General features: G+C 37.9%; 1 protein-coding gene across 1 annotated transcript in view; it reads right to left on the bottom strand.

Moving 5' to 3' along the window:
* IRAG1 (inositol 1,4,5-triphosphate receptor associated 1) overlaps positions 1-22,562 on the bottom strand; it is a gene marked incomplete at its 5' end in the record, with an annotated part of 44,221 nt that overhangs the window by 15,904 nt on the left and 5,755 nt on the right. The window contains 10 exons of the mRNA XM_083348672.1: positions 439-570; positions 6,146-6,286; positions 9,088-9,118; positions 9,834-9,954; positions 10,655-10,733; positions 14,232-14,828; positions 16,137-16,183; positions 16,967-17,044; positions 18,322-18,495; positions 19,157-19,227. Of these exons, the coding sequence (XP_083204798.1) occupies positions 439-570; positions 6,146-6,286; positions 9,088-9,118; positions 9,834-9,954; positions 10,655-10,733; positions 14,232-14,828; positions 16,137-16,183; positions 16,967-17,044; positions 18,322-18,495; positions 19,157-19,227 (1,471 nt within the window). The remainder of the gene's footprint in view (positions 1-438; positions 571-6,145; positions 6,287-9,087; positions 9,119-9,833; positions 9,955-10,654; positions 10,734-14,231; positions 14,829-16,136; positions 16,184-16,966; positions 17,045-18,321; positions 18,496-19,156; positions 19,228-22,562) is intronic.

Below are 22,562 nucleotides of genomic sequence, written 5' to 3'. Positions count from 1 at the left end.
GTTTGAATGTGATGAAAAAAACAAACAAACATCTGCTTGGAACCATAGAGGTTGCTGATGGTATGGAAAAGAGAGAGAGAGAGAGAGAGAGGAGAGAGGAGAGGAGAGGAGAGAGACAGAGAGGAGAGAGAGAGAGAGAGAGAGAGAGGGAGGGAGGGAGGGAGGGAGGGAGAGAGAGAGAGAGAGAGAGAGAGAGAGAGAGAGAGAGAGAGAGAGAGAGAGAGAGAGAGAGAGAGAGAGAGAGAGAGAGAGAGAGAGAGACTGACTACCAGTGTAGATGGACCAAAAATCCAGCTTAGTGGGTTCGGACTTTTGGATATTGTTTTAAGACCTTGCCTGTTATCTTGGTTTCAGCCTCTTTTTCAGCTAGAGTTCAGTCATAGATTGATCAATAATCAATTCAGACTGAGAATATATAGTTCATCCTCAAGTTTTTACCTGACGAACAGCGCCAACCATTTCAGCCCGACTGGACAGTCTTGAAGCCAAACGATGAAGCACAGCAATGTCTTCCAATAATTTCTGGTACATATCTCTGTGTTCAGAGTGATGCCACAAGGAAGCTGAAGACTGAAACAGAGTATTCCATAACATATTAACTATATTATAAATTAAAAATATTATTATTATTTGAATCTCAAAAGTCAAAGTGCAATAAAGCTATAGAAGGATAACTTGCAATAGTTTCAGTTTTCAGTTTCAGTTTTATTTAATTTGTATACCGCCCTTCTCCCTAGGGACTCAGGGCGGTTCACAGGGCATATATAAATAACAATACAAAAGTTAAAAAAGATTAAATCAATGCCCAGTTAAAAACAATAATACAATTCTAAAACAACAATTTAAAACCCAAATCCCCCGTCAGGCCAGACCAGCTAATTCAAATAAATGGGTCTTCAGGCCACGACGGAAAGTTCGGAGGTCTGATGCCATCCGGAGCTCCACCGGCAGTTGGTTCCATAATGCCGGAGCGCCCACAGAGAAGGCTCTCCCCCTGGGGGCCGCCAGTCGGCATTCCTTGACTGGAGGCACCCTGAGGAGGCCCTCTCTGTGGGAACGCACAGGGCGGAGGGGAGTTGACGCCGGCAGCAGGTGGTCCCCGAGGTAACCCGGACCCATGCCATGTAAGGACTTAAAGATCATAACCAAGACCTTGAAGAGTTTTCATCTGTTTCTAAAAATCTAAAAACTTGAAAATACAATATAGATATGAAAGGAATTTCTTTTATTCTAAACTTCCTGTTGACAGTCAAACACTCAGCAGAAGATGGTGAGATCAAGAGAGGCCATGAACACCAAAGGCACCCGAGTATCTGTGAGGCAATAAACAGAAGAGGGTGAGTATTTGGGGGAATATATTCAGGAAAGCCAATTTCCTTACTTTGGCCAATAACCAGGAGAGGGTGAGCATTTTTGGAATTTATACAGGTAAGAGGTTTTTTTGTGGCTTTGGGGCAATAACCAGGAGTCGATATCTTCTATTCCGCTGGGGCCTGAAAACTTGGCTCTTCAATCTGTTTGGTCCAGACTGTGGGGTTGTTAATTTAACTGGGTTTTAGATTTACTCTTGTGGCATGAATTTAATTTAATTGTTTTATTTGTTTTTAATTTTTTGTATTCATGGTTTTAACTGCCCTGTAAACCGCCCTGAGTCCTACGGGAATAGGGCGGTATACAAATCCAATAAAATAAATAAATAAATAAATATCTAAATAACTACTTGGCCAAGAGTAGGCTTTCATCATCCATTTGTCCTGCTCTCACTCAGAAAAGCATAAAGCATAATAATAATGATCTTCTAACTATAACCTACTTGTATTTTACACTTGTTCCACCAATCCACTATTAATGAAGAAAATATAAAACACCTGAACAATATACTGTATTTTTAGTGTAATGTTAGAAAATGTGTAACTTGAAGAGATAAAAGACAGGTCTTCATGATTAGAATTTAAAATGTTCTTATATTTTACCAAAAGAAAACTCAGAAAATATGAAGCCTGCCTGACTTCAGTCAGGGAAATATATACTTTGCTGAATTAATTGTTTAGCAATACTTTTCCTTATTAGTTGTTGTTGTTAGCTGCGAAGTCGTGTCCGACCCATCGCGACCCTATGGACAACATTCCTCCAGGCCTTCCTGTCCTCTACCATCTTCTGGAGTCCATTTAAGCTCACGCCTACTGCTTCAGTGACTCCATCCAGCCACCTCATTCTCTGTCGTCCCCTTCTTCTATTGCCCTCAATCTTTCCCAGCATTAGGCTCTTCTCCAGTGAGTCCTTCCTTCTCATTAGGTGGCCAAAGTATTTGAGTTTTAGCTTCAGGATCTGGCCTTCTAAAGAGCAGTCAGGATTGATCTCCTCTAGGACTGACCGGTTTGATCGCCTTGCAGTCCAAGGGACTCGCAGGAGTCTTCTCCAGCACCATAGTTCAAAGGCCTCAATTCTTTGGCGCTCAGCCTTTCTTATGGTCCAGCTTTCACTGCCATACATTGCAACTGGGAAGACCATAGCCTTGACTATACGCACTTTTGTTGACAGGGTGATGTCTCTGCTTTTTAGTGTGCTGTCTAGATTTGCCATGGCTTTCCTTCCGAGGAGCAAGCGTCTTTTAATTTCTTGGCTACAGTCACCATCTGCAGTGATCTTGGAGCCCAGGAAAATAAAATCTGTCACTACCTCCATTTCTTCCCCATCTATTTGCCAGGAATTGAGAGGGCCAGATGCCATGATCTTGGTTTTCTTAATGTTAAGTTTCAACCCAAGTTTTGCACTCTCCTGCTTCACCCGCAACAAGAGGCTCTTTAGTTCTTCTTCACTTTCTGCCATTAGAGTGGTATCATCTGCGTATCTTAGGTTGTTGATATTTCTTCCGGCAATCTTAATTCCAACTTTTGAATCATCTAGCCCTGCCTTTCTCATGATGTGCTCTGCATATAAGTTAAATAGGCAGGGCGAAAGTATACAGCCTTGCCGGACTCCTTTCCCAATTTTGAACCAATCAGTGGTTCCATGTCCAGTTCTCACTGTTGCTTCTTGACCCGCATATAAGTTTTTCAAGAGACAAATAAGATGGTCTGGTACTCCCATCTCTTTAAGAACTTGCCACAGTTTGTTATGATCCACACAATCAAAGGCTTTAGCATAGTCAATGAAGCAGAAGTAGATGTTTTTCTGGAACTCCCTAGCTTTCTCCATGATCCAGCGTATGTTGGCAATTTGATCTCTAGTTCCTCTGCCTCTTCGAAATCCTGCCTGTACTTCTGGTAGTTCTCGATCCACATACTGCTGAAGTCTAGCTTGTAGGATTTTAAGCATGACTTTACTAGCATGAGAAATGAGTGCAATGGTGCGATAGTTTGAACATTCTTTGGCACTGCCCTTCTTTGGAATTGGGATGTAAACTGATCTTTTCCAATCCTGTGGCCACTGTTGAGTTTTCCAAATTTGCTGGCAGATTGAGTGTAGCACTTTTACTGCACTGTCTTTTAAGATTTTGAACAGCTCAGCTGGAATACTGTCACCTCCACTAGCTTTGTTGTTGCTCAGCTTTTCTAAGGCCCACTTCACTTCACATTCTAGGATGTCTGGCTCGAGGTCAGTGACCACCTCATTGTGATTATCTGGGACGTTAAGCTCATTCTTGTATAGTTCTTCTGTGTAATTTTGCCACCTCTTCTTAATCTCTTCTGCCTCTGTTAGGTCCCTGCCATTTTGGTCCTTTATCATGCCCATTTTTGCATTAAACGTTCCCTTCATCTCTCCAATTTTCTTGAAAAGATCTCTGGTCCTCCCTATTCTATTGTTTTCTTCTATTTCTTTGCACTGTTCATTTAAGAAGGCATTCTTATCTCTTCTAGCTATTCTCTGGAATTCTGCATTCAATTGGGCATATCTATGTTTTTCTCCCTTGCCTTTCGCTTCCCTCCTTTCCTCAGCTATTTGCAAAGCTTCCTCAGACAGCCATTTTGCTTTCTTGCATTTCTTTTTCTTTGGGATGGTTTTGGTTGCTACCTGTTGTACAATGTCGCGAACCTCTGTCCATAGTTCTTCAGGCACTCTGTCTATCAGATCTAATTCCTTAAATCTATTTGTCACCTCTACTGTATATTCAACAGGGATATGATTTAATTCATACCTGAGTGGCCTAGTGCTTTTCCCTACTTTCTTCAGTTTAAGCCTAAACTTTGCAAGGAGAAGCTCATGGTCTGAGCCACAGTCAGCTCCTGGTCTTGTTTTTACTGACTGTATGGAGCTTCTCCATCTTTGGCTGCAGAGCATATAGTCAATCTGATTTCTGTGTTGACCGTCTGGTGATGTCCATGTGTAGAGCCGTCTCTTGGGTTGTTGGAAAAGAGTGTTTGCTATGACCATCGTATTCTCTTGACAAAATTCTATCAGCCTGTGCCCTGCTTCATTTTGTACTCCAAGGCCAAACTTGCCTGTTATTCCGCTTATCTTTTGGCTTCCTACTTTAGCATTCCAATCCCCCATGATGATAAGGACATCATTTTTGGGTGTTAGTTCTATAAGGTGCTGTAGGGCTTCATAGAACCGGTCAATTTCATCCTCTTCAGCACTGGTGGTTGGGGCATAGACTTGGACTACTGTGATATTGAATGGTTTGCCTTGGATTCGAACTGAGATCATTCTGTCATTTTGAGGATTGTATCCTAGTATTGCTTTTCCTACTGTTTTATTGACTATGAAGGCTACTCCATTTCTTCTGAGGGATTCTTGTCCGCAGTAGTATACCTGATGGTCATCTGAATTAAATTCACCCATTCCTGTCCATTTTAGTTCGCTGATACCTAAGATGTCGATGTTCAGTCTTGTCATCTCTTGTTTCACCACGTCCAGCTTTCCTTGATTCATGGATCTTACATTCCAGGTTCCTATGGAGAAAAAATCTTTACAGCATCGGACTTTCCTTTCACCACCAGACACATCCACAGCTGAGCGTCCTTTCGGCTTTGGCCCAGTCGCTTCATTCTTTCTGGCGCTACTAGTACTAGCCCTCTGCTCTTCCCCAGTAGCATATTGGACACCTTCCGACCTGAGGGGCTCATCTTCCAGCATCATATCGTTTTGCCTTTTGGTACTGTCCATAGGGTTTTCATGGCAAAGATACTGGAGTGGGTTGCCATTTCCTTCTCCAGTGGATCACGTTTTGTCAGAACTCTCGGCTATGACCTGTCCGTCTTGGGTGGCCCTGCACGGCATAGCTCATAGCTTCATTGAATTACGCAAGCCCCTTCGCCACGACTTATTAGTAGTTGTTGTTAACTCCAAATATTTGAATTCTTAGGCTCTTTTTTATATCTAAAAATGAACATAGCCAAAGTTTGGATCTAAAATTTTGAAAATGGCTTTACCCCATCAAGTGGGAACTTTTAGTCAGAAACCATGGCAACTTTTAATATATTATGTCAATTAGTATTAATACCAGTACAATCAACTTTCTTAAAAATGAATACTACTTCAAAATGATGATAGTTTCAAGAAATCATGATCCAAAGCAATTGAGATGGATGGATGGATGGATGGATGGATGAAAGGATGCATGCATGGATGAATGGATAGATAGATAGATGGATGGGTGCATGGATGGATAGATAGATGGATGCATGGATGAATAGATTGCATTGATAGACAGATGGCTAGTTGGGTGGGTGGGTGGACAGATGGATGAATAGACAGACAAACAGATAGAGAGACAGAAAGTAAGCTGTCCATTCTGCCCATGTACCTTTTTTCACTGAAGGCCATTTCTGATCTTACACAAATTCTAGTATAGATAGATAGTAAGTTCATGATGGAAGTAAAGGTCTTCAGAATTTTAAATATTCAAGTTTCCTATTGTTCTGAATTTGAAATGGGCTGTCCTGATTATTCTCAAATTGTTTGGATTTTGGAGTTTGAGTCCATCGTGAAAGCTCCTTGCATGACAATCACTCAGTTAGACCACTCTCTTACAACTTACAGTGTTGTAACTGTGGGAAAACATAGAGGAAGAAATTCTATCTACCCCGCCTTGAAGTTCTATATAAAAAAATGGCAAGACAGAACTCTAACGAATAACCTATTGAAAATTTAAAGATGCATAACAGACCACAATAAAGGTACCCAGCATGTTTTGTCTTACCGTAACTGCTCCCCTGAAGTTGTCTAATTCCTTCTCTGTATTTTCTTCAGCAAGATTTCTCTCCCTTTCAGCTTGATTAATTCTTGATTCCAATGTATAGCTATCATTTCTGAATGCCAGTGAAAGTTGTACAAATACATTCTGTTGCAGGGAAATAAAAATCAATTGAATCCTTTCATCAATCCTAAAGAAGATGAATGTAGGGATTAATTTCCACCAACAAACTCTTACATATTGGCTTTTTAGGGAATCATGTTCTCTACTCTAAAAAAATTATACCTGCCTAACCAGAAATGGGCTTAAGATACCTACAACAACTACAAGTACATCACACTTGCTTTATATGATGTAGGGTGGTATTATAAAGAAGCTTCTGGTGGCAAGCTGAAATATATAAAATCTTATTAATTTGCAAACTCAATGCCTTTGCAAGAGAGCATCAATATAATTTCTGTAGCTATCTTCCATTTTTATATATATAATGGACAGATAAAAATTAATGTAAAGAAGGCAGCACTATTCTGACAATAAAACAAACCTTTTAAAATACTCAATAGCTTTTAAGCATTGAATTTTTATATAGACTAGACTAGACTAGACTAGACTAGACTTCTTTATTGGCCAATGTGATTGGACACACAAGAATTTGTCTCCGATGCATAAGTTTACAGTGGACATATAAAGAGCAAGTAATGGGCCATAGGTCATAACCATAGTTACAATCATTAATCCTAAGTTACAAACAGCAATTGATACATCATAAGAAACCAATAAGAGAAGATAGTAGGAAAGATGAGAAGATGAGAAAAGATGAGAAATGAGACAGTTCTGTAGGAATGAACTGTTCAACAGACTGGGGGCACAGGGAAAAAACTATCTTTATGTCTGGTTGTTTTGACATATAATGCTCTATAGCAGCGTCCTGAGGGGAGAAGTTGAAACCATTTATGTCCAGGATGTGAGGGGTCTGTAGATATTTTTCTCAGCCTTACTTCTGACCCGTGCAATATACAGGTCCTCAATGGAAGGCAGGCTGGTTGCAATTGTTTTTTCTGTAGTCCTAACTATCCATTGAAGTCTGTATCTGTCCTGTTTGGTTGCTGTGCCAAACCAGACAGTTATTGAGGTACAAATGAGACTCAATAATCCTATAATCTATAATAATCTATACCTATAATAATATATTAGGAAGAACAAAATTTTCCAGTGACTCTGGGTGGCAGGTTCTATACTACATCCCACAACTATAAGATTAATATGCCAAACGAATGGATGCTCCCCTCTCCAAAATATCTATATGCTCAGTGCTGGCTACTTGTAGCCTTTGACTTTGATTATAGCTAATAGAATATTAGGTGATTTATGATCGTACTATTTTTTTTCTGCTTGGTTCTAATAAAATTCCCATGCTTCAGCTGTAGTACTAAGTGGTGATTTTTAGAATTTTGAACCAGAAGTTCCTAAACTACCATAAGCTTTTGGCTTTAAGTCAAAATCAGTTCTGTTTATAAAACAGTGCTTACTGACTGAAAATCGGCATGCTATTGGCTGCTTTTTCTATTACATTTTGCCAATTCAAGAGCCTCTATAACGAAATGAAAATGAATGGTCTTTCCCAACCAGCAACATTTTTAGCTAAGTAGCTAAATAAATATAGATAGAATTTGTGTGAAAAACTAACATTTGGGTAAAATTTCTCTATGTGCAATCAACAATTCAATCAGCCTATAACTGAACATTTTCCAGCTGTGTTGAAATTACAACTTTCAGAATTCTGGAGCTCCAATCTCAACACAGCTGGAAATTCCAGATTGGGAAAACAGATTAGGTAAAGCCTCTTCAAACTGAGTCAAACTCTTGATAGTTTCATGGACAAGTCTGTGTAGTTCCCTTAATTACATTATGAAGTGATTGGCTATTTTGGTATTCTGAGATGTTTTTCTCCCTGATTCTCAAGTCTAATTTGTATTAAGATTTCTTGATGGTCTTCCATTCAAATATTAAAACTTACTTGCTGAAGCTGAAGTCAATTTTAATTGCCAATTCTTTCTTTACAGAAATGAATAGAAAGTCTGAATAAGAAATTGCCCTGAGAGATATATTCTTTAAAAACAACAACAATAACAACCATTTGTCTGAAATGGTATAGGGTTTCCTGCCTGAGCTGGGGGTTGGACTAGAACAGGGGTAGGCAACCTCGGCTCTTTTATGACTCATGGACTTCAACTCCCAGAATTCCTGAGCCAGCTATGCTGGGAGTTGAAGTCCATGAGTCATAAAAGAGCCGAGGTTGCCTACCCCTGGACTAGAAGACCTCCAAGGTCTCTTCTTTTCTATTCTAACCCCTCCCCCCTGCTTTCAGCTTTTTGCTGTGATAATTCTTAGGGGCCAGTCTCTTGTGGACTATAGTTTTAAAAGCTTCTTGTAAAAGGAAAGATGAGCAAACTTCAGTACTTTGTTCAAGTGGACTCTGCACCTCTTCATAACTAGGAACTTTTACATTGTGGCCATCAGATAGGGTGAGTGTTTCTAAGTTAATGCTAGATATAGAAACAGATAGTTAAAATAACTTTGTGCTGGCTTTTCTTAGCAAAACTATACAAAGCTTTGATTCTATCATGGTTTCTTGAAAATCCTAATCACAGATCCATAAGTTTAATTTATATTCCATAACTCAGTGCTGGCTGCTAAATAGAATTTTTCTGTTACCTCTTGACCTAATCTGCTATGTTCGCATGTATTATTATAACAGGCACATTTTGTATTCTATTTATTGTAAATGAAGTTTTGAGAACATTCTTCAGATATATTTTTATCTTTAACTGAAAAACAGCATTCCCTGAAAGCAAGTAAAGCTTCTCAACAAAACATCAATCAGCATCAGCATTATGTGACACACACAACTTGATTGCTTTTGTGTTGTTTAGATTAAAACCACTTACCTCAACCTCTCTTTCAGTAAGTGGTGGAGAACTGCAATAAGAACAGGAATAACATATGTTACATTTAAAAGCCATTTATTCTGCATACTTAATTGGCATCTACTGTAAGGCCATTTTCTTAATTGGGTAATAATAAGTTAACTGTATATATACTGTAATTAGAGAATGGAAAAATGTACTATAACATATCTTACTCAAACTCAAGCACATTTTAATTCATATTTTATGATTTGTAAATTTCATTATTACATTCCAAAATACCTTGGTTCCTTAAAAAGTAAAGATTTTTCCACAGAGAACCACAATCATTATTGTGGCGGTAAGTTGAGCATTTCATGAGGTTATAGGATGTGAATCATGCATCTCTAGAGTTGAATGATAAGCATACTAAAATATAACAAATAAACCATATTACTTGTAAAAATTGACTGTATGTCATTGATATTACAGGATTATGAAATGACAAAGCTCAAGGTGACATACAATATTTTATTTTGGAATAACCCTGGAAAATCTGAGAGTGATAATTGGCTCAGGGTATCTCACAGTCGACTGGGAAGTAAACCCTGTCACCATAGTCTTAGTTCTGTAAAACTGTGTTACTTTACGTTCCTTATGTTATGGTCATATAGGCAAAGTTGGAATTGAGAGAATCTCCACCCCTTCCCAGCTCACTTTAATGAGGTTAAATATGTCTTTCATTACATACGTTCAGACCGTAAAATACCACTCACAGATGGATTTACCTTCCTGGAAATGGTGTTTGTACATGAAGTTTTCGTAAAAGGGTGTCAGGAATGTTGGGCATAACATCACATCTATCCTTTGACTCCTCTTCCTCCACTGAGAAAGGGATTGGTGAAGACCCTAAAGAAAAAAATGTTTCATTGCTAAAACAGAAACAACTAAACAACTGAAGAATGTTAAGTATCACACTCTGATGGTTCAAATGTTTTGGGAAGTTGGGTGGGCATTCTGCTCTAAGCAACCAATTTCAGAATAAATTTAATCCAAAAATATTCAGTTTCTGGGTTACTGATTAAAGTAAAACTCAAATACTCCAAAGGGATGATCAAAGAATAATCCATTATACAAAAATTAAGCAGACTTTTATTTTTCAGCAAATGCATAATAAATCCCTATCAACCTACTTGATAGGTTGTCCGGTAATAGTTTTAATCTCAAATACAAATCTCAAATAAAAATTTTATTGTAATCAACTGAATATAACTATATTTAAGACCATGGGTCCACTGTTGAGTCATTTGCCAACTTTCTTCATGGAACATGTACAATATACACTTGCATAGTTTCCATAATAATGTACTATTCCCCTTTCATTCCAGTAGTGGTGAACTTATAGTTCTCCAACTGTTATTGAATGCCAATTCCCATGAGTTCCACTCATGTTCTATACTCATTCAGAAAGAGATTACACATTAAGTCATCCTTACTAAAGATTTTTAGCAAAAGGCTCAGAGTTAGAAAAGTGTTGTGGCTACCAAAGTCATGTCTCCTCCCATTTAATCAAATATATATGCATATATTCAATTTAATTGTATTTCACCTCTTTCCTGTTCAGCAGCTTCACTAAGATCAGGAAGTTTAAGTCCAGCTAAAGTTTGATTTCTCATCAATATATGTTCCTGGTGAGGGGAAAAAATCTTGAATTATTTCTTAACATTTTATTTTAAAAATAACTTTTCAATAACAAAGTCTACTAAATAGAGTGTTATAAATACATAAAAAGCTGACAGTAATCTAGGAATTGCTTGATTTAGTAACATGAATATTGAGTCTAAATTCTATCCTTCACTATACAACATTCCCAACATGATTCACAACTATAAAAATGATACCAATAAAGAAGAATATTTGTAGCTCAGGGTTGAAACGAGGGGTCCTTGGTGCTCTCTGAGCTTGCTTGTTTTCTTGCAGAAGTTTCATTACCCAAACTAGTTAATATTATTAGTCATGATGTTACCTCGTTTGGGTAATGAAACATCTGCAAGAAAACAACCAAACTCAGAGAGCACCAAGAACCCCTTATAAAAATGTTACTTGCAAAATATGAAAAGGATAAAATATAGTTAAAATAATACTGGTGGAAATAACTAAAGAGTTAGGGAAAGAAGAAGGTGCTAGGACAGCCAATTTCATTACATGACACTGTCAAGTAGCCTCTAATTGTCACCAGTCTACAAAAAATAGTCTGTTTTCATCTCAATTCATAAATAGCACAGAGCTTTTAAAAATGAGACACATTCTGAATTGTACCCACAAATGGATTGGGAAACAGTAAAACAAAATATTCTAAATCTATCTACTAAAAAGCACACTAGACATGTCTTAAAGTAGCTCTAGTATTAAAAACTTAACATTACCAACATTGCTTCTTTGCTGTTTTATATTTGGTTGCTAATAACATACAGTATTATTTGAGCAGCTTATTTATAGTAAATGAATTGTTAATGTATAATAAAATAGTAAAATGCAAATTCATGTCTCTCAAGATAACTGAGGATTTTTTCTTAAAATTAACTAATGAAGCTGAAGTTCACACAACTTTTCTAATGGTGCATGTGGTAATTACAAGTAGGGTTTTCCCCCTAATATTATAGCAGGTTGTAGATATTTGTTATGTGGGGAGGCGGGCAGGAAATTTCATTTAGCTTTTCCTGCTAGCATTAATACTATAATAATGACAAATTTGCCAAAAAGGCTGTTATTAGCTAGACAGAAAGGGGAATAGAAAGAAATTTTCTTTTGAGATCTTGGCCAAAAGGCTGCAAACTCAGTTAAATCAGCCTCCCATGTGTGCAATTAAACTTTTAAACCTAATATTATTTCTGCTGATGCACTGAACTGCAATATTGCAAAGACATTTTCTTGTCATATGTATTTGTAAACTACCATCATTTTGGGTCACTAAAGCTCTTAATGTTTCCATTAAGTTATAAAAGCTGAAACATTCCTAAAACCATTCTAGCACTATAGTAAGTGATTTGGTGGTGTATATTTTACATTATACATTACATTTACATTATAAGCTATGCTTAAAATACCCATTTGTTTATTCTGTGCTCCTATCCCTCTGAAACTGATTTAAAATAATATTAAATATTATTTAAACATTTAAAGATTAAAAGCTAAGTGGTTGTTAATAATATATTGTCATCTAAGACTAAAGAGTATATTTATTGACATAAGAGGGGATACCATTGACTTCCTTAAGCAAAGTTAATAAACTGCTCTACACAATTTCTAAATGGCTGTATTTAGAGTTTGTCTCTGATCTACTCAAATTGTACTGGTTTTGAGCTACCAAATTTTGCACTGTTACCCTAGTGCAGGGTTGTTGATTTTGCCTGTTTGTTGCTTCATTTTAGACAATTTCTGCTTTACAAAAGTGGTTCTCTTGAAATCAATTTAGTGAAAAACAAGATATAAAAGCAAAGGAAGCACATTTATAGCAGAAGCTCTTCAAGGAACATTACAGATTTACATGCAGAAGGAAAGGGAGGTGGGTTTTTGGGGGGGGGCTGTGAAGAAATAAAATGGTTTATTTCATGCACAAATATTACTTTCTAAAATGACAGGACAGTTTGTCAACTTCTTCCTGCCTACCGCATATGTCTTAACGTAACTAGGTCCAAAGCTAAAATGCTTTACCATCATTTATGTTCATTTTCCTAATGGAAGCTAGGGAAGTTTTCTAAATTTAATAATACTTTTTAAAGGAATTGTTTCTTTATATGAAAAGTGAAACTGAATCTCCACCTTATGAGCCCATAGTTAGAAGGTTTTCCCCTGTTCTCTAGCCACCTCCAACTATCCTTCCTTGACCCCAGTGTTTTTGTGAGGAAGGAAGACAGCTAGCTCCTTCTTCCAGGCAGGGAATGACTGCTGCCAGCTTCACGGAGGAGCAAGCTGCCTCTCTCCGTATATGAAGGAAAATACCCTGCCTTTTGCTCAGGCAGAAAATAGCAAACAGAAATTGCTTCCTGTCTATCTCCACTAAAGAAAGTGTTAAGATCTGCTATACTGCTTCTAGCCCATCTTTATTTCTGGGAAATAGAATAATTATGAACGTCTAAACATGCTGCAGATATTAAGACTATAAAAACAGCCTACCAGATCAGACCAAATCCTTATCTAGTCCAGCTTTCTGTTCTTGCAGCAACCAATCAAAAGCCTCCAGGAAGCCACAGCCAGGATAAGCCTTGGAGCATCCTTCCCCTTAGGTTCCCCAGAAATAAGAGTCATACCGCCAGTGATACTGGAGGTAATAAATATAACCATTGTGACTAACAGCTGTTAATGCACAAGAAAATAAGCTGTTCCCACAGGAAACATAATGACTTAGATATTTCATTTCAGTTGACAGTTTGCTATAATTTTGGGAACGCAAATATTAAAATCATTTTTTTTGAAAAGTAAAAAAGTAACTGCATGAAACGACAAGGTGGTAATCAGAATCTAAAACTGCACAAATATCATTGGACAGACTTTGGGAGAGACTACCAAAATGATGTGGACTTACAGTCACAATCTCCAGAGTCTAAGCCCTACACAGATAAAATCAAGAGATGTCATTCTGGCTACCAGCACGGCTGGCTTCAAAAAATACTGGCTCAGTTCATGGAAGTCATAGGGATAAATGGCTATTCGAGCTGATGGCAGTGTGGCTGCCTATGAAAGTAATACGTGGGGAAAATATTAGGCTTCCTTGTGCAGTTAGCTGAGCTCTGTGAGAACAAATTGCTGGACCATATGGGTCAGGGGTGTGATCCAGCAGGCATTGATTACATTCTATGTTATAACTAAACATAATAGGTAGAAGGGGTGTCTATTACATCAAGGTAGAGGCATTTATTTTGTGCAACTCAATTGAAAGAATTCCCAGAGGTCTGGCTGGATTGGTTTGTTCCTTCCCTACAGACTACTGATTTTATCCACCTTCCACTGTACATTTCAAATAATAAACTGTACATTTCTGGTATAATAAACTATGGAAGAAAAATATATTTTTCCAGGTTTAAAATATAATTTACTACATTATCATCCTATTCTATTACATAGGACTGAAACAAATACTGAATAGTTTACACAGAAGTTCCTCATATCAACTTATCAAAACTCACTTCTCTGAGCTTTGTCAGTTTCTGCATTCGAATTGGCTGAACTTGTATTTGAAGGTCTTTGAATGGTGGAAGCTTAGTTGCCGTATTATCAGCTGCTATATTACCAGCAGAGTTTTTAATATCTTCAGATGGTCTGAAAGGTACTTTTTCTACACTACATGGTTCAGGATAATCCCATGACATAGCTCGTAGTAGCGGAGAGCGATTACTAGATGCATTAAATTCAGTTTTACTAGAAACTTTGGAATCCTTCAGTAGTGGCGCTGAGCCCTTTAACTTCGTGCCCAGTGCAATCATTGCTGGTCCAGGTAAATGACCTTTAAAAGGAAAGTCATTTCCTTTCAATTTTTTAGGGAATTCTTTCCCTAATTCAGTTTCACAGAAGTTCTTGCTGCTACTTAGAGATATTTTGCCAGTGTTGGAATCTGAAGTGCAGAACTGAGGCAGATTATCCATATGTTTATATGGATCAAAGTTCTCCTTTTGTTCGGACACCTCCTTTGGACTTTCCAAACCAGTTGCATGAGGAACCAATCTTCCCTGAGAAGCTTTTCTCTGATCATTCTCCTTTTGATTAGGTTCTCCTTTTGTGGGATTCTGAAATTAAACAAGCACACTTAAAATCATTCAATAATCAGTTTAGAAGTCTTATTTTGTAGACTCCTGCTTTTCTTTTGAAGGCACCAACAATATTTCGGTGGTAGAAGCAATCTCTGCTATATTTTTTACCTCAGAAAATTTAGTTTAATTTTGTTGCTCTTCTCTGCACTTTTTCTAGAGTCTCAACATATTTTTTATATCACGGCAACCAAAACTGGATGCAACATTCCAAGTGTGGACTTACCAAGGCATCATAAAGTGGTATTAACACTTCATCTGTTCTTGTTTCTATCCCTCTATTAATGCAGCCCAGGACTTTTTTTGGCAGCTGCTGCACCCTGCTGACTCATATTTAAATGATTGTCCACTAGGACATCAAGATTCCTCTCTCAGTTACTACTATTGAACCAGGTACTACCTATTATATACCTGTGCATTTGATTTTTCTTGCCTAAGAGTAGAAACTTACTTTTCTCACCATGGAATTTTATTTTGTAAGATAGGGCCTTCCTTACCAATTTGTGGGCTGCTGAAATATGAACTAATTGCATTTTCCTAGTGATGCTCACATGCAACTTCAAGTAATGGCTGGGTTACTGACTGAAGCATCAATCACCATTGTCAGCCCCCCCCCAGCTCCAGGAGGATAAATTTACATACTGCAAACCAGACATTTCACTTGTATTAACAATGCAAACTGGATAAAGAGAAAGTTTCTTTTAATAGAAAAAAAAGTTTAACTTTTCACTCATCCACCAAGGGTTCCTTCCAAGTGACCTTTCATAGTGTTTTTGACTCTGTTCTCTCATATTGGACTCTGACAACATGCCCAGATTTAGTGAAGCAATCTCTCAGTGTAGCATAGCTAAGCTAGTTACTTGCCCATTAGCCCACTGCCTTGGTGGAACAGTGGGCTAATGCCTCCTTAAGTAACACCAGCTGCCTGCAATTAGTGCAGGTTCGCATCCCACCAGGCTCAAGGTTGACTCAGCCTTCCATCCTTCCAAGGTAGGTAAAATGAGGACCCAGATTGTTGGGGGCAATAAGCTGACTTTGTAATAATACCGCTTGGGGGGCGCGCGAAAGGCCTAATAAGCAGGCATATACATAGAATGAAGGCTATTGCTAAGCACATTGATTTGTGCTTAAATTGTAAGCCTCCCTGAGTCTTCGGAGAAGGGCGGGATATAAATGGGATTAAAATAAAAATAAATAAATAAAATATAATTTCCATTTCTCAAATTAACATTTAGTTTATCCTGACCAATTATGTTAAATGAGTAACGACTATTGAAGCATATTTACCTGTAATGGAGATACTGACTCAACAACTGATGTGCATATATCAGAATCTACAATATAAAAAATATGCAATAAAAGTATTCAGTTTGTTTTCAACATATCATACATCAAAGAGAGGCATGGCAATCTGAAGAAAATCACTGCATACCTTACTTCTCTTATGAGCCAATCTATCTCACACATATAACCTGCTGAGAATGTGCTACTCTGGATCTCGTTGTATAAGAAGCCTTTCTCTGAAGTCATGAACTATCCTCCCAAAGGAGAGTTATTAATTTCTCTGTTATTTTTTACCTAATTCATATTGTCTCTGAAAATTCAAATCAGCTGCTACATGACTTGTTTCAGACCTGCCTGCATTGCTTGTTATTTTGTTTGTTGAGAGGATGAATGCTTATTTTATTATAAAATTGCAAATATATTCAGAGCATGTTAAGAACAGCTAATTATAAAACATTTTGAAATAATCATCACTTTCACTACCACAAGAATGGATTCACTACCATCAGACCGAAACAACTACTGACATTAACTTAGTATCACATTCCTTCCCCAAGCTAGTGCCAGGATAGTTGGTGGTTCTAAGAACATTAAGCATTAAGATAGCATTAAGCCATCTATTCAGTTGTGCTTCTTCAGTTGGTGATCTGATTGGCCATCATGAGAAACAGAATGATTCTTATTTTAACCCACTGTTGCAAAATAGTTCTTATTAAATTTCTGAGGGAGACTTCTATATTTACAACATCTTTTAACAGTCAACTTTCTAGAGCACAAGACCAACAAACATAAAAGCATTATTCTATATTAGAGTGTTGCACCACTGATTTTACCTGTTGGATCTGGAAGTGTCAAAGAGTTGCTCCGAGATGAAGGAGGTGAAACACTTGGGCTTAGTGATGGAGATAAAGCTGCATTAAATAAAGATGTCACTTATGAGGCATTTGGTAAATTTTCCATAAAGGTAAAGTTAAACTCAAAGCATGTATTAAAAATAATACTATAATATCAGTGTTACAGACAACAAAACAGAGAAGGGGTAAAAGAGCTTAGTTCAACATAGTGCAGTGGTACCTCGGTACTCATCATTAATTGGTTCTGGGACATGTGATGAGTACCAAAAATGATAAGTACCAAACAAATTTTTCCCATACAGTATAACATACTGAGTCACAAAGCAGCTGACACTGACAAGTTCTAGCTTGTGTGTGGAGTACTAAGCAAACAATGAGTACTAGGACAACCTTTTTGTGTCAAAATGTGTTGAGTATAAAATTTGATGAGATTCAAAGCAGTTGAGTACCAAGCTACCACTGTACTTCCTAAAGATATTTCTGTATGGGATAGAACAGTCAATAAGCATCACCCCAAAATGGCATTTTATAAAGTCAGTGCATTTTTCTCAGAATCATTATGATATAGAGTTTAGGATGCTGGACTAGCAGCAGGTCTATTTTGACCTAATTACTATGTCTTAGCTCAATTTAAGAGACGCAGTGGCTCAGTGAGTTAGGACGCTGAGCTTGTTAATCAGAAGGTCAGCAGTTTGGCGGGTCAAATCCCGAGTGCCGCGTAACAGAGTGAGCGCCTGTTACTCGACCCAGCTTCTGCCAACCTAGCGGTTCAAAAGCACATAAAAATGCAAGTAAAAAAATAGGGACCACTATGGTGGGAAGGTAACAGCGTTCCGTGCGCCTTTGGCATCTAGTCATGCTAGCCACATGACCACGGAGATGTCCTCGGACAAGTGCTGGCTCTTCGGCTTTGAAACGGAGATGAGCACTGGCCCCTAGAGTCGGAAACGACTAGCACGCATGTGTGGGGGAACCTTTACCTTTACCTTTTTATCTCAATGTATGCAATAGGGTTGTGTAGTAGATCTGAACACAGCAATCCCAGAACAAAACAGTTTTAAGTTTTATTTCTGTCAAACTGTGGCCAGTCTGGGATGATTGGGTAGAACTTCTATGGTAAACTACCTGGAATTGGGGAAGCTAGACAATTCAAGTAAATAAACAAACTGCTGGAATGCAGAGCATTTGTATCAGTGTTGAAGTAAAACACATTCTCAGTTTAGTGGACTCCTCTATACACGATTCTTGGAATAAAAGATCATAGTTGTTGTATGTCAGCTAACCATGAGTTCCATTTGCACAGAGTCTCAAAGATGGTATTTTGGAATACATACCTGTGGGTGATTCTGAAAGGCTGCTTCTTGATTTTCTTCCTCTACGTGTGAGGAACCTCTCACTCACCTTCTTTGCTTCTTCTAATAGTTCAAAGTTCTTCTTTTTATCTTCATCAGATATTTGTATATCTGGCAGTTGATCATGAAGGAGATCAATTACATGACCTTCATTATCTAAGTAGGAAAGTACTGAGTTAACTTAATGCATGCATAACACAACTGCACATTTGAAGTGTTTCTTCTTGACTACTGTAATGAGTGTATTATACACAAAATATTGGTAAATGCCTACTACAACTGACCGGCTAAATGAGGGAAATTTGCTCTCTATTCTATAAGGTATCTTTACTATCTGTAAATATATCTATTATAATTGTGTCTGTAGATATCCTCATATTAGTGTTGGTTTTGTGTGAGGCAACATTGGTTACAATAGCACATAAAACTGTCAGAAGTTAAGGTGGTATTTTGCATCTTGAAGGTTAGGCAGTGATATATTTATTTGTTCTTTGATATTTACAGGACTTGAATCTTCTCTTATAGACAACATTCAGGATTACATCAATGCATTCTGTGTTTGTAAGGATGTCTTATGAAGCCCTGATATATTTCCTTTTACTTTCTCCACTGTCTTATACGTTCTCTGACTATACCATATAAAAAATAAGATAAAACAACTTTTTATACTCCATACAATATAAGGAGCCATAAAATATTTTACAACAGATTCAATCTTATAAAAGCAAATGAACTAATACCAGTACTTGAAATTCTGCCAGTTTGTGTGTATAAGTAATTTGAAAGAAAAAATAAGGCAACAGTATATGATTCTTACCTACAGAGGTCAAAGAGCTCGCTGATTTTCTAGCATTTCTGTTAGAATGTCGCAGATGAGGGCTAACAGGCCTAGGAGAAAAAACCCAGCAATATTGAAAACTGTTAAAATTAATATATATGTGCAGGTATGTACATCTACTGCTCTTTAGAAGGCCAGATCCTGAAGTTGAAACTCAAATACTTTGGCCAACTTATGAGAAGGAAGGACTCACTGGAGAAGAGCGTAATGCTGGGAAAGGTCGAGGGAAAGAGAAGAAGGGGACGACAGAGAATAAGGTGGCTGGATGGAGTCACTGAAGCAGTAGGCGTGAGCCTAAATGGACTCCAGAAGATGGCAGAGGACAGGAAGGCCTGGAGGAACGTTGTCCATGGGGTCACGATGGGTTGGACATGACTTTGCAGGTATGTACATCTACTGCTCTTTAGAAGGCCAGATCCTGAAGTTGAAACTCAAATACTTTGGCCACCTAATGAGAAGGAAGGACTCACTGGAGAAGAGCCTAATGCTGGGAAAGGTCAAAGGAAAGAGAAGAAGGGGACGACAGAGAATAAGGTGGCTGGATGGAGTCACTGAAGCAGTAGGTGTGTGTTGTGATTCAGGGTCAGCCTGTGGGTTCGACAGTTGGGTCGGACGATTCAGAGGAGGAAGAGGGGGGTGTTGGAGAGCCTGCAGAGGACAGCCCTGAGGCTTCGCAGAGCCCTCAGCCAGGCCCCTCTCATCTGGTCACTACGCAGACCCAGCTGTGTGAGCCTGACAGCGTGGATGAAGATGACCCACAGCTGGCCCTGTTCAAGGACGCCCGACGAAGGAGGCAGTCAATCAGGAGTAAACAGAGGAAGGCAATGGGGCACCTCAGAAGGAGGCAGAGAGAAGCCACGCCTTGAACTGTTTAAAAGGGAAATGTGTGGGAGGGCTGGTTTGCTGAAGGCAACTATTTGAATAGCTCCTGTTTCATGGTTCGTGTTTTGGTTTTGCTCTGTTTGCTCTATTTTGTGTCCATAAATTTGGCAAGCTTAGTTCCAGCCTCTTGCCTTTTGTAAAGGGGTTGTCCCTGCCTTTTCTGCAGGGCTGGTAGTAGGCTGGTACAGAACAGCGTGAGCCTAAATGGACTCCAGAAGATGGTAGAGGACAGGAAGGCCTGGAGGAACATTGTCCATGGGGTCGCGATGGGTCGGACACGACTTCGCAACTAACAACAACAACAACAATGTACATCTATGTGTATATGCATCTATGGGCATGAGAATGTTTCTATGAATCTATTCATCTTTATTTTGTACTGTGAACAAAATACTGATTTTTTCTGTATTTATAGTTAAATTAGTAAATTGTGATGTATAAATGCAGGCTAAAATTGAGATGCCACTCAAATGCTGCTGCTAGGAATTCACTCATTCCTTTATATCACTGAGCTACTTGGAACTAGGCCTTTATATATAGAATAGAATAGAATAGAATAGAATAGAATAGAATAGAATAGAATAGAATAGAATAGAATAGAATAGAATAGAATAGAATAGAATAGAATAGAATAGAATAGAATAGAATAGAATAGAATCTTTATTGGCCAAATGTGATTGGATACAGAAAGAATTTGTGTCCAGTGCATAAGTGTACATAGAAGTAACAAATGATAAATCATAATCATAATCATAAAATACATTCATCATAAACCCTAAGATACAATGCTCAGTGATAGTCATAGGATACTAAATAAGCAATCAATACAAATCATACTAGGATACTAAGTAAAACAATTAATATAAATTGTAAGATATAAGCAACAAAGTTATAGTCATAAGAAGATAAGAAAATAGGTAATGGGAAAGATGAGAAGGATAATAGTAATACAGCCCTACTAGGTAGTTTGACAGTGTTGTGGGAATTAGTTTTTTAGCAGAGTGATGGCATAGGGGAAAACCTGTCCTTGTGTCTAGCTGTTTTGGCGTTCAATGCCCTATAGTATCCTTGAGGAAAGAAGTTGAAAAAGTTTATGTCCTGGGTGTGAGGGGTCACAACTTTCTGGCTTGTGCAGTATACAGGCCATCAACAGAAGGCAGGCTGGTAGCATTTCCCCCCCCCCCCAGTTCTAATTATCCATTGAGGTCTGTGTCTGTCTTGTTTGTTTGCAGTACCAAACCAGACCATTATAGAAGTGCAAATGACAGACTCAATAATTCTTTTGTAGAACTGTTTCAGCAGTTCTTTGGACAGTCTGAATTTTCTGAGTTCGTGCAGGAAGAACATTCTTTGTTCTGCTCTTCTGCTGACATTTTTGATGTTAGGTATCCATTTTAAGTCTTGAGATATTATAGAACCTAGAAACTTGAAGGTCTCTACTGTTGATACTGTGTTGTCTAGTATAGTTAGAGGTGGTAGAAGAGGAGGGCTTCTCCTAAAATCTACTATCATTTCTGCAGTTCTGAGTGTGTTCAGTTCAAGATTGTTCCGGCTGTACCACAAGACTAGTTGTTCAACTTCCCATCTGTATGCAGATTCGTCATTGTCTCGAATGAGACCAATCACATATCACATTTTTAAATCTCGATTTTATTACTTTCATAAGTAACTTAAGACAGTGAATATGCCTAATACTCCATCCTCTTCCTATTGAGTTGAACTTTGCCATGCAACCCAGGAAAATGGTTTTTGAAGTATATTTCCAAGTTGTTAAACCTATCTGAATTCAACAGGATTCTGAATTATTACAAAATAATTCTTATGGAAGCAAACTGAAATATTCCAAACAATAATAAGGAATATGTTCCATGTTCAGAGTATGTAGGAAAAGGTTTTGGATTATAACAGAGGAGTCTAGAAAAATAAGCAATTCAATTAAAATGTCCTCTCTCCATTAAAAGGAAGATTAATAATGTACTTTTTAAAAACAACAACAAAGTGAACAATAAAGTGGAACAAAAATTGAAAATTGTAGCCTATTGGGTGTCAGCTACTACAGTATTAGTTTGAAAACCAGCTGACCATCCTATTTTCCGTTTCCTCTACCCACGGAGGCAAAAAATAGATAAAGCAAGCAGTAAAAAGATGAAGAAAAAAATGGAACATGGAAAAGCAGTAGGGAAGGGGAAGAAGCAGAGAGGAAAATAGGGGATGGGATGATGGGCAAGGAACTACATAATAAGATGATTAGAAGAGAGGGAAGATAACCGTTCCACTGTGGAAAGTACAATTCTCCAAAGGTGCTGATGTTTATCTTCATTCAAAAGATGAGGCTGTACTTCCTTTGAACAAACATTAAAGAATTTAACAGACATTTGGAGAGGATCCATTTATCCTCAATTTAAATCGATGAGTTCTGAAATTGTGTTATTTTTGGAAAAAAATGCATATTTTGCTTCATACAGCCTTCATCTATGTGAAGGATATTTTCTTTATATTTAGC

Source organism: Vipera ursinii (assembly GCF_947247035.1).
Source record: "Vipera ursinii genome assembly, chromosome: 1".
NCBI lineage: Eukaryota > Metazoa > Chordata > Lepidosauria > Squamata > Viperidae > Vipera > Vipera ursinii.
This window is presented reverse-complemented; position numbering and strand designations above follow the sequence as displayed.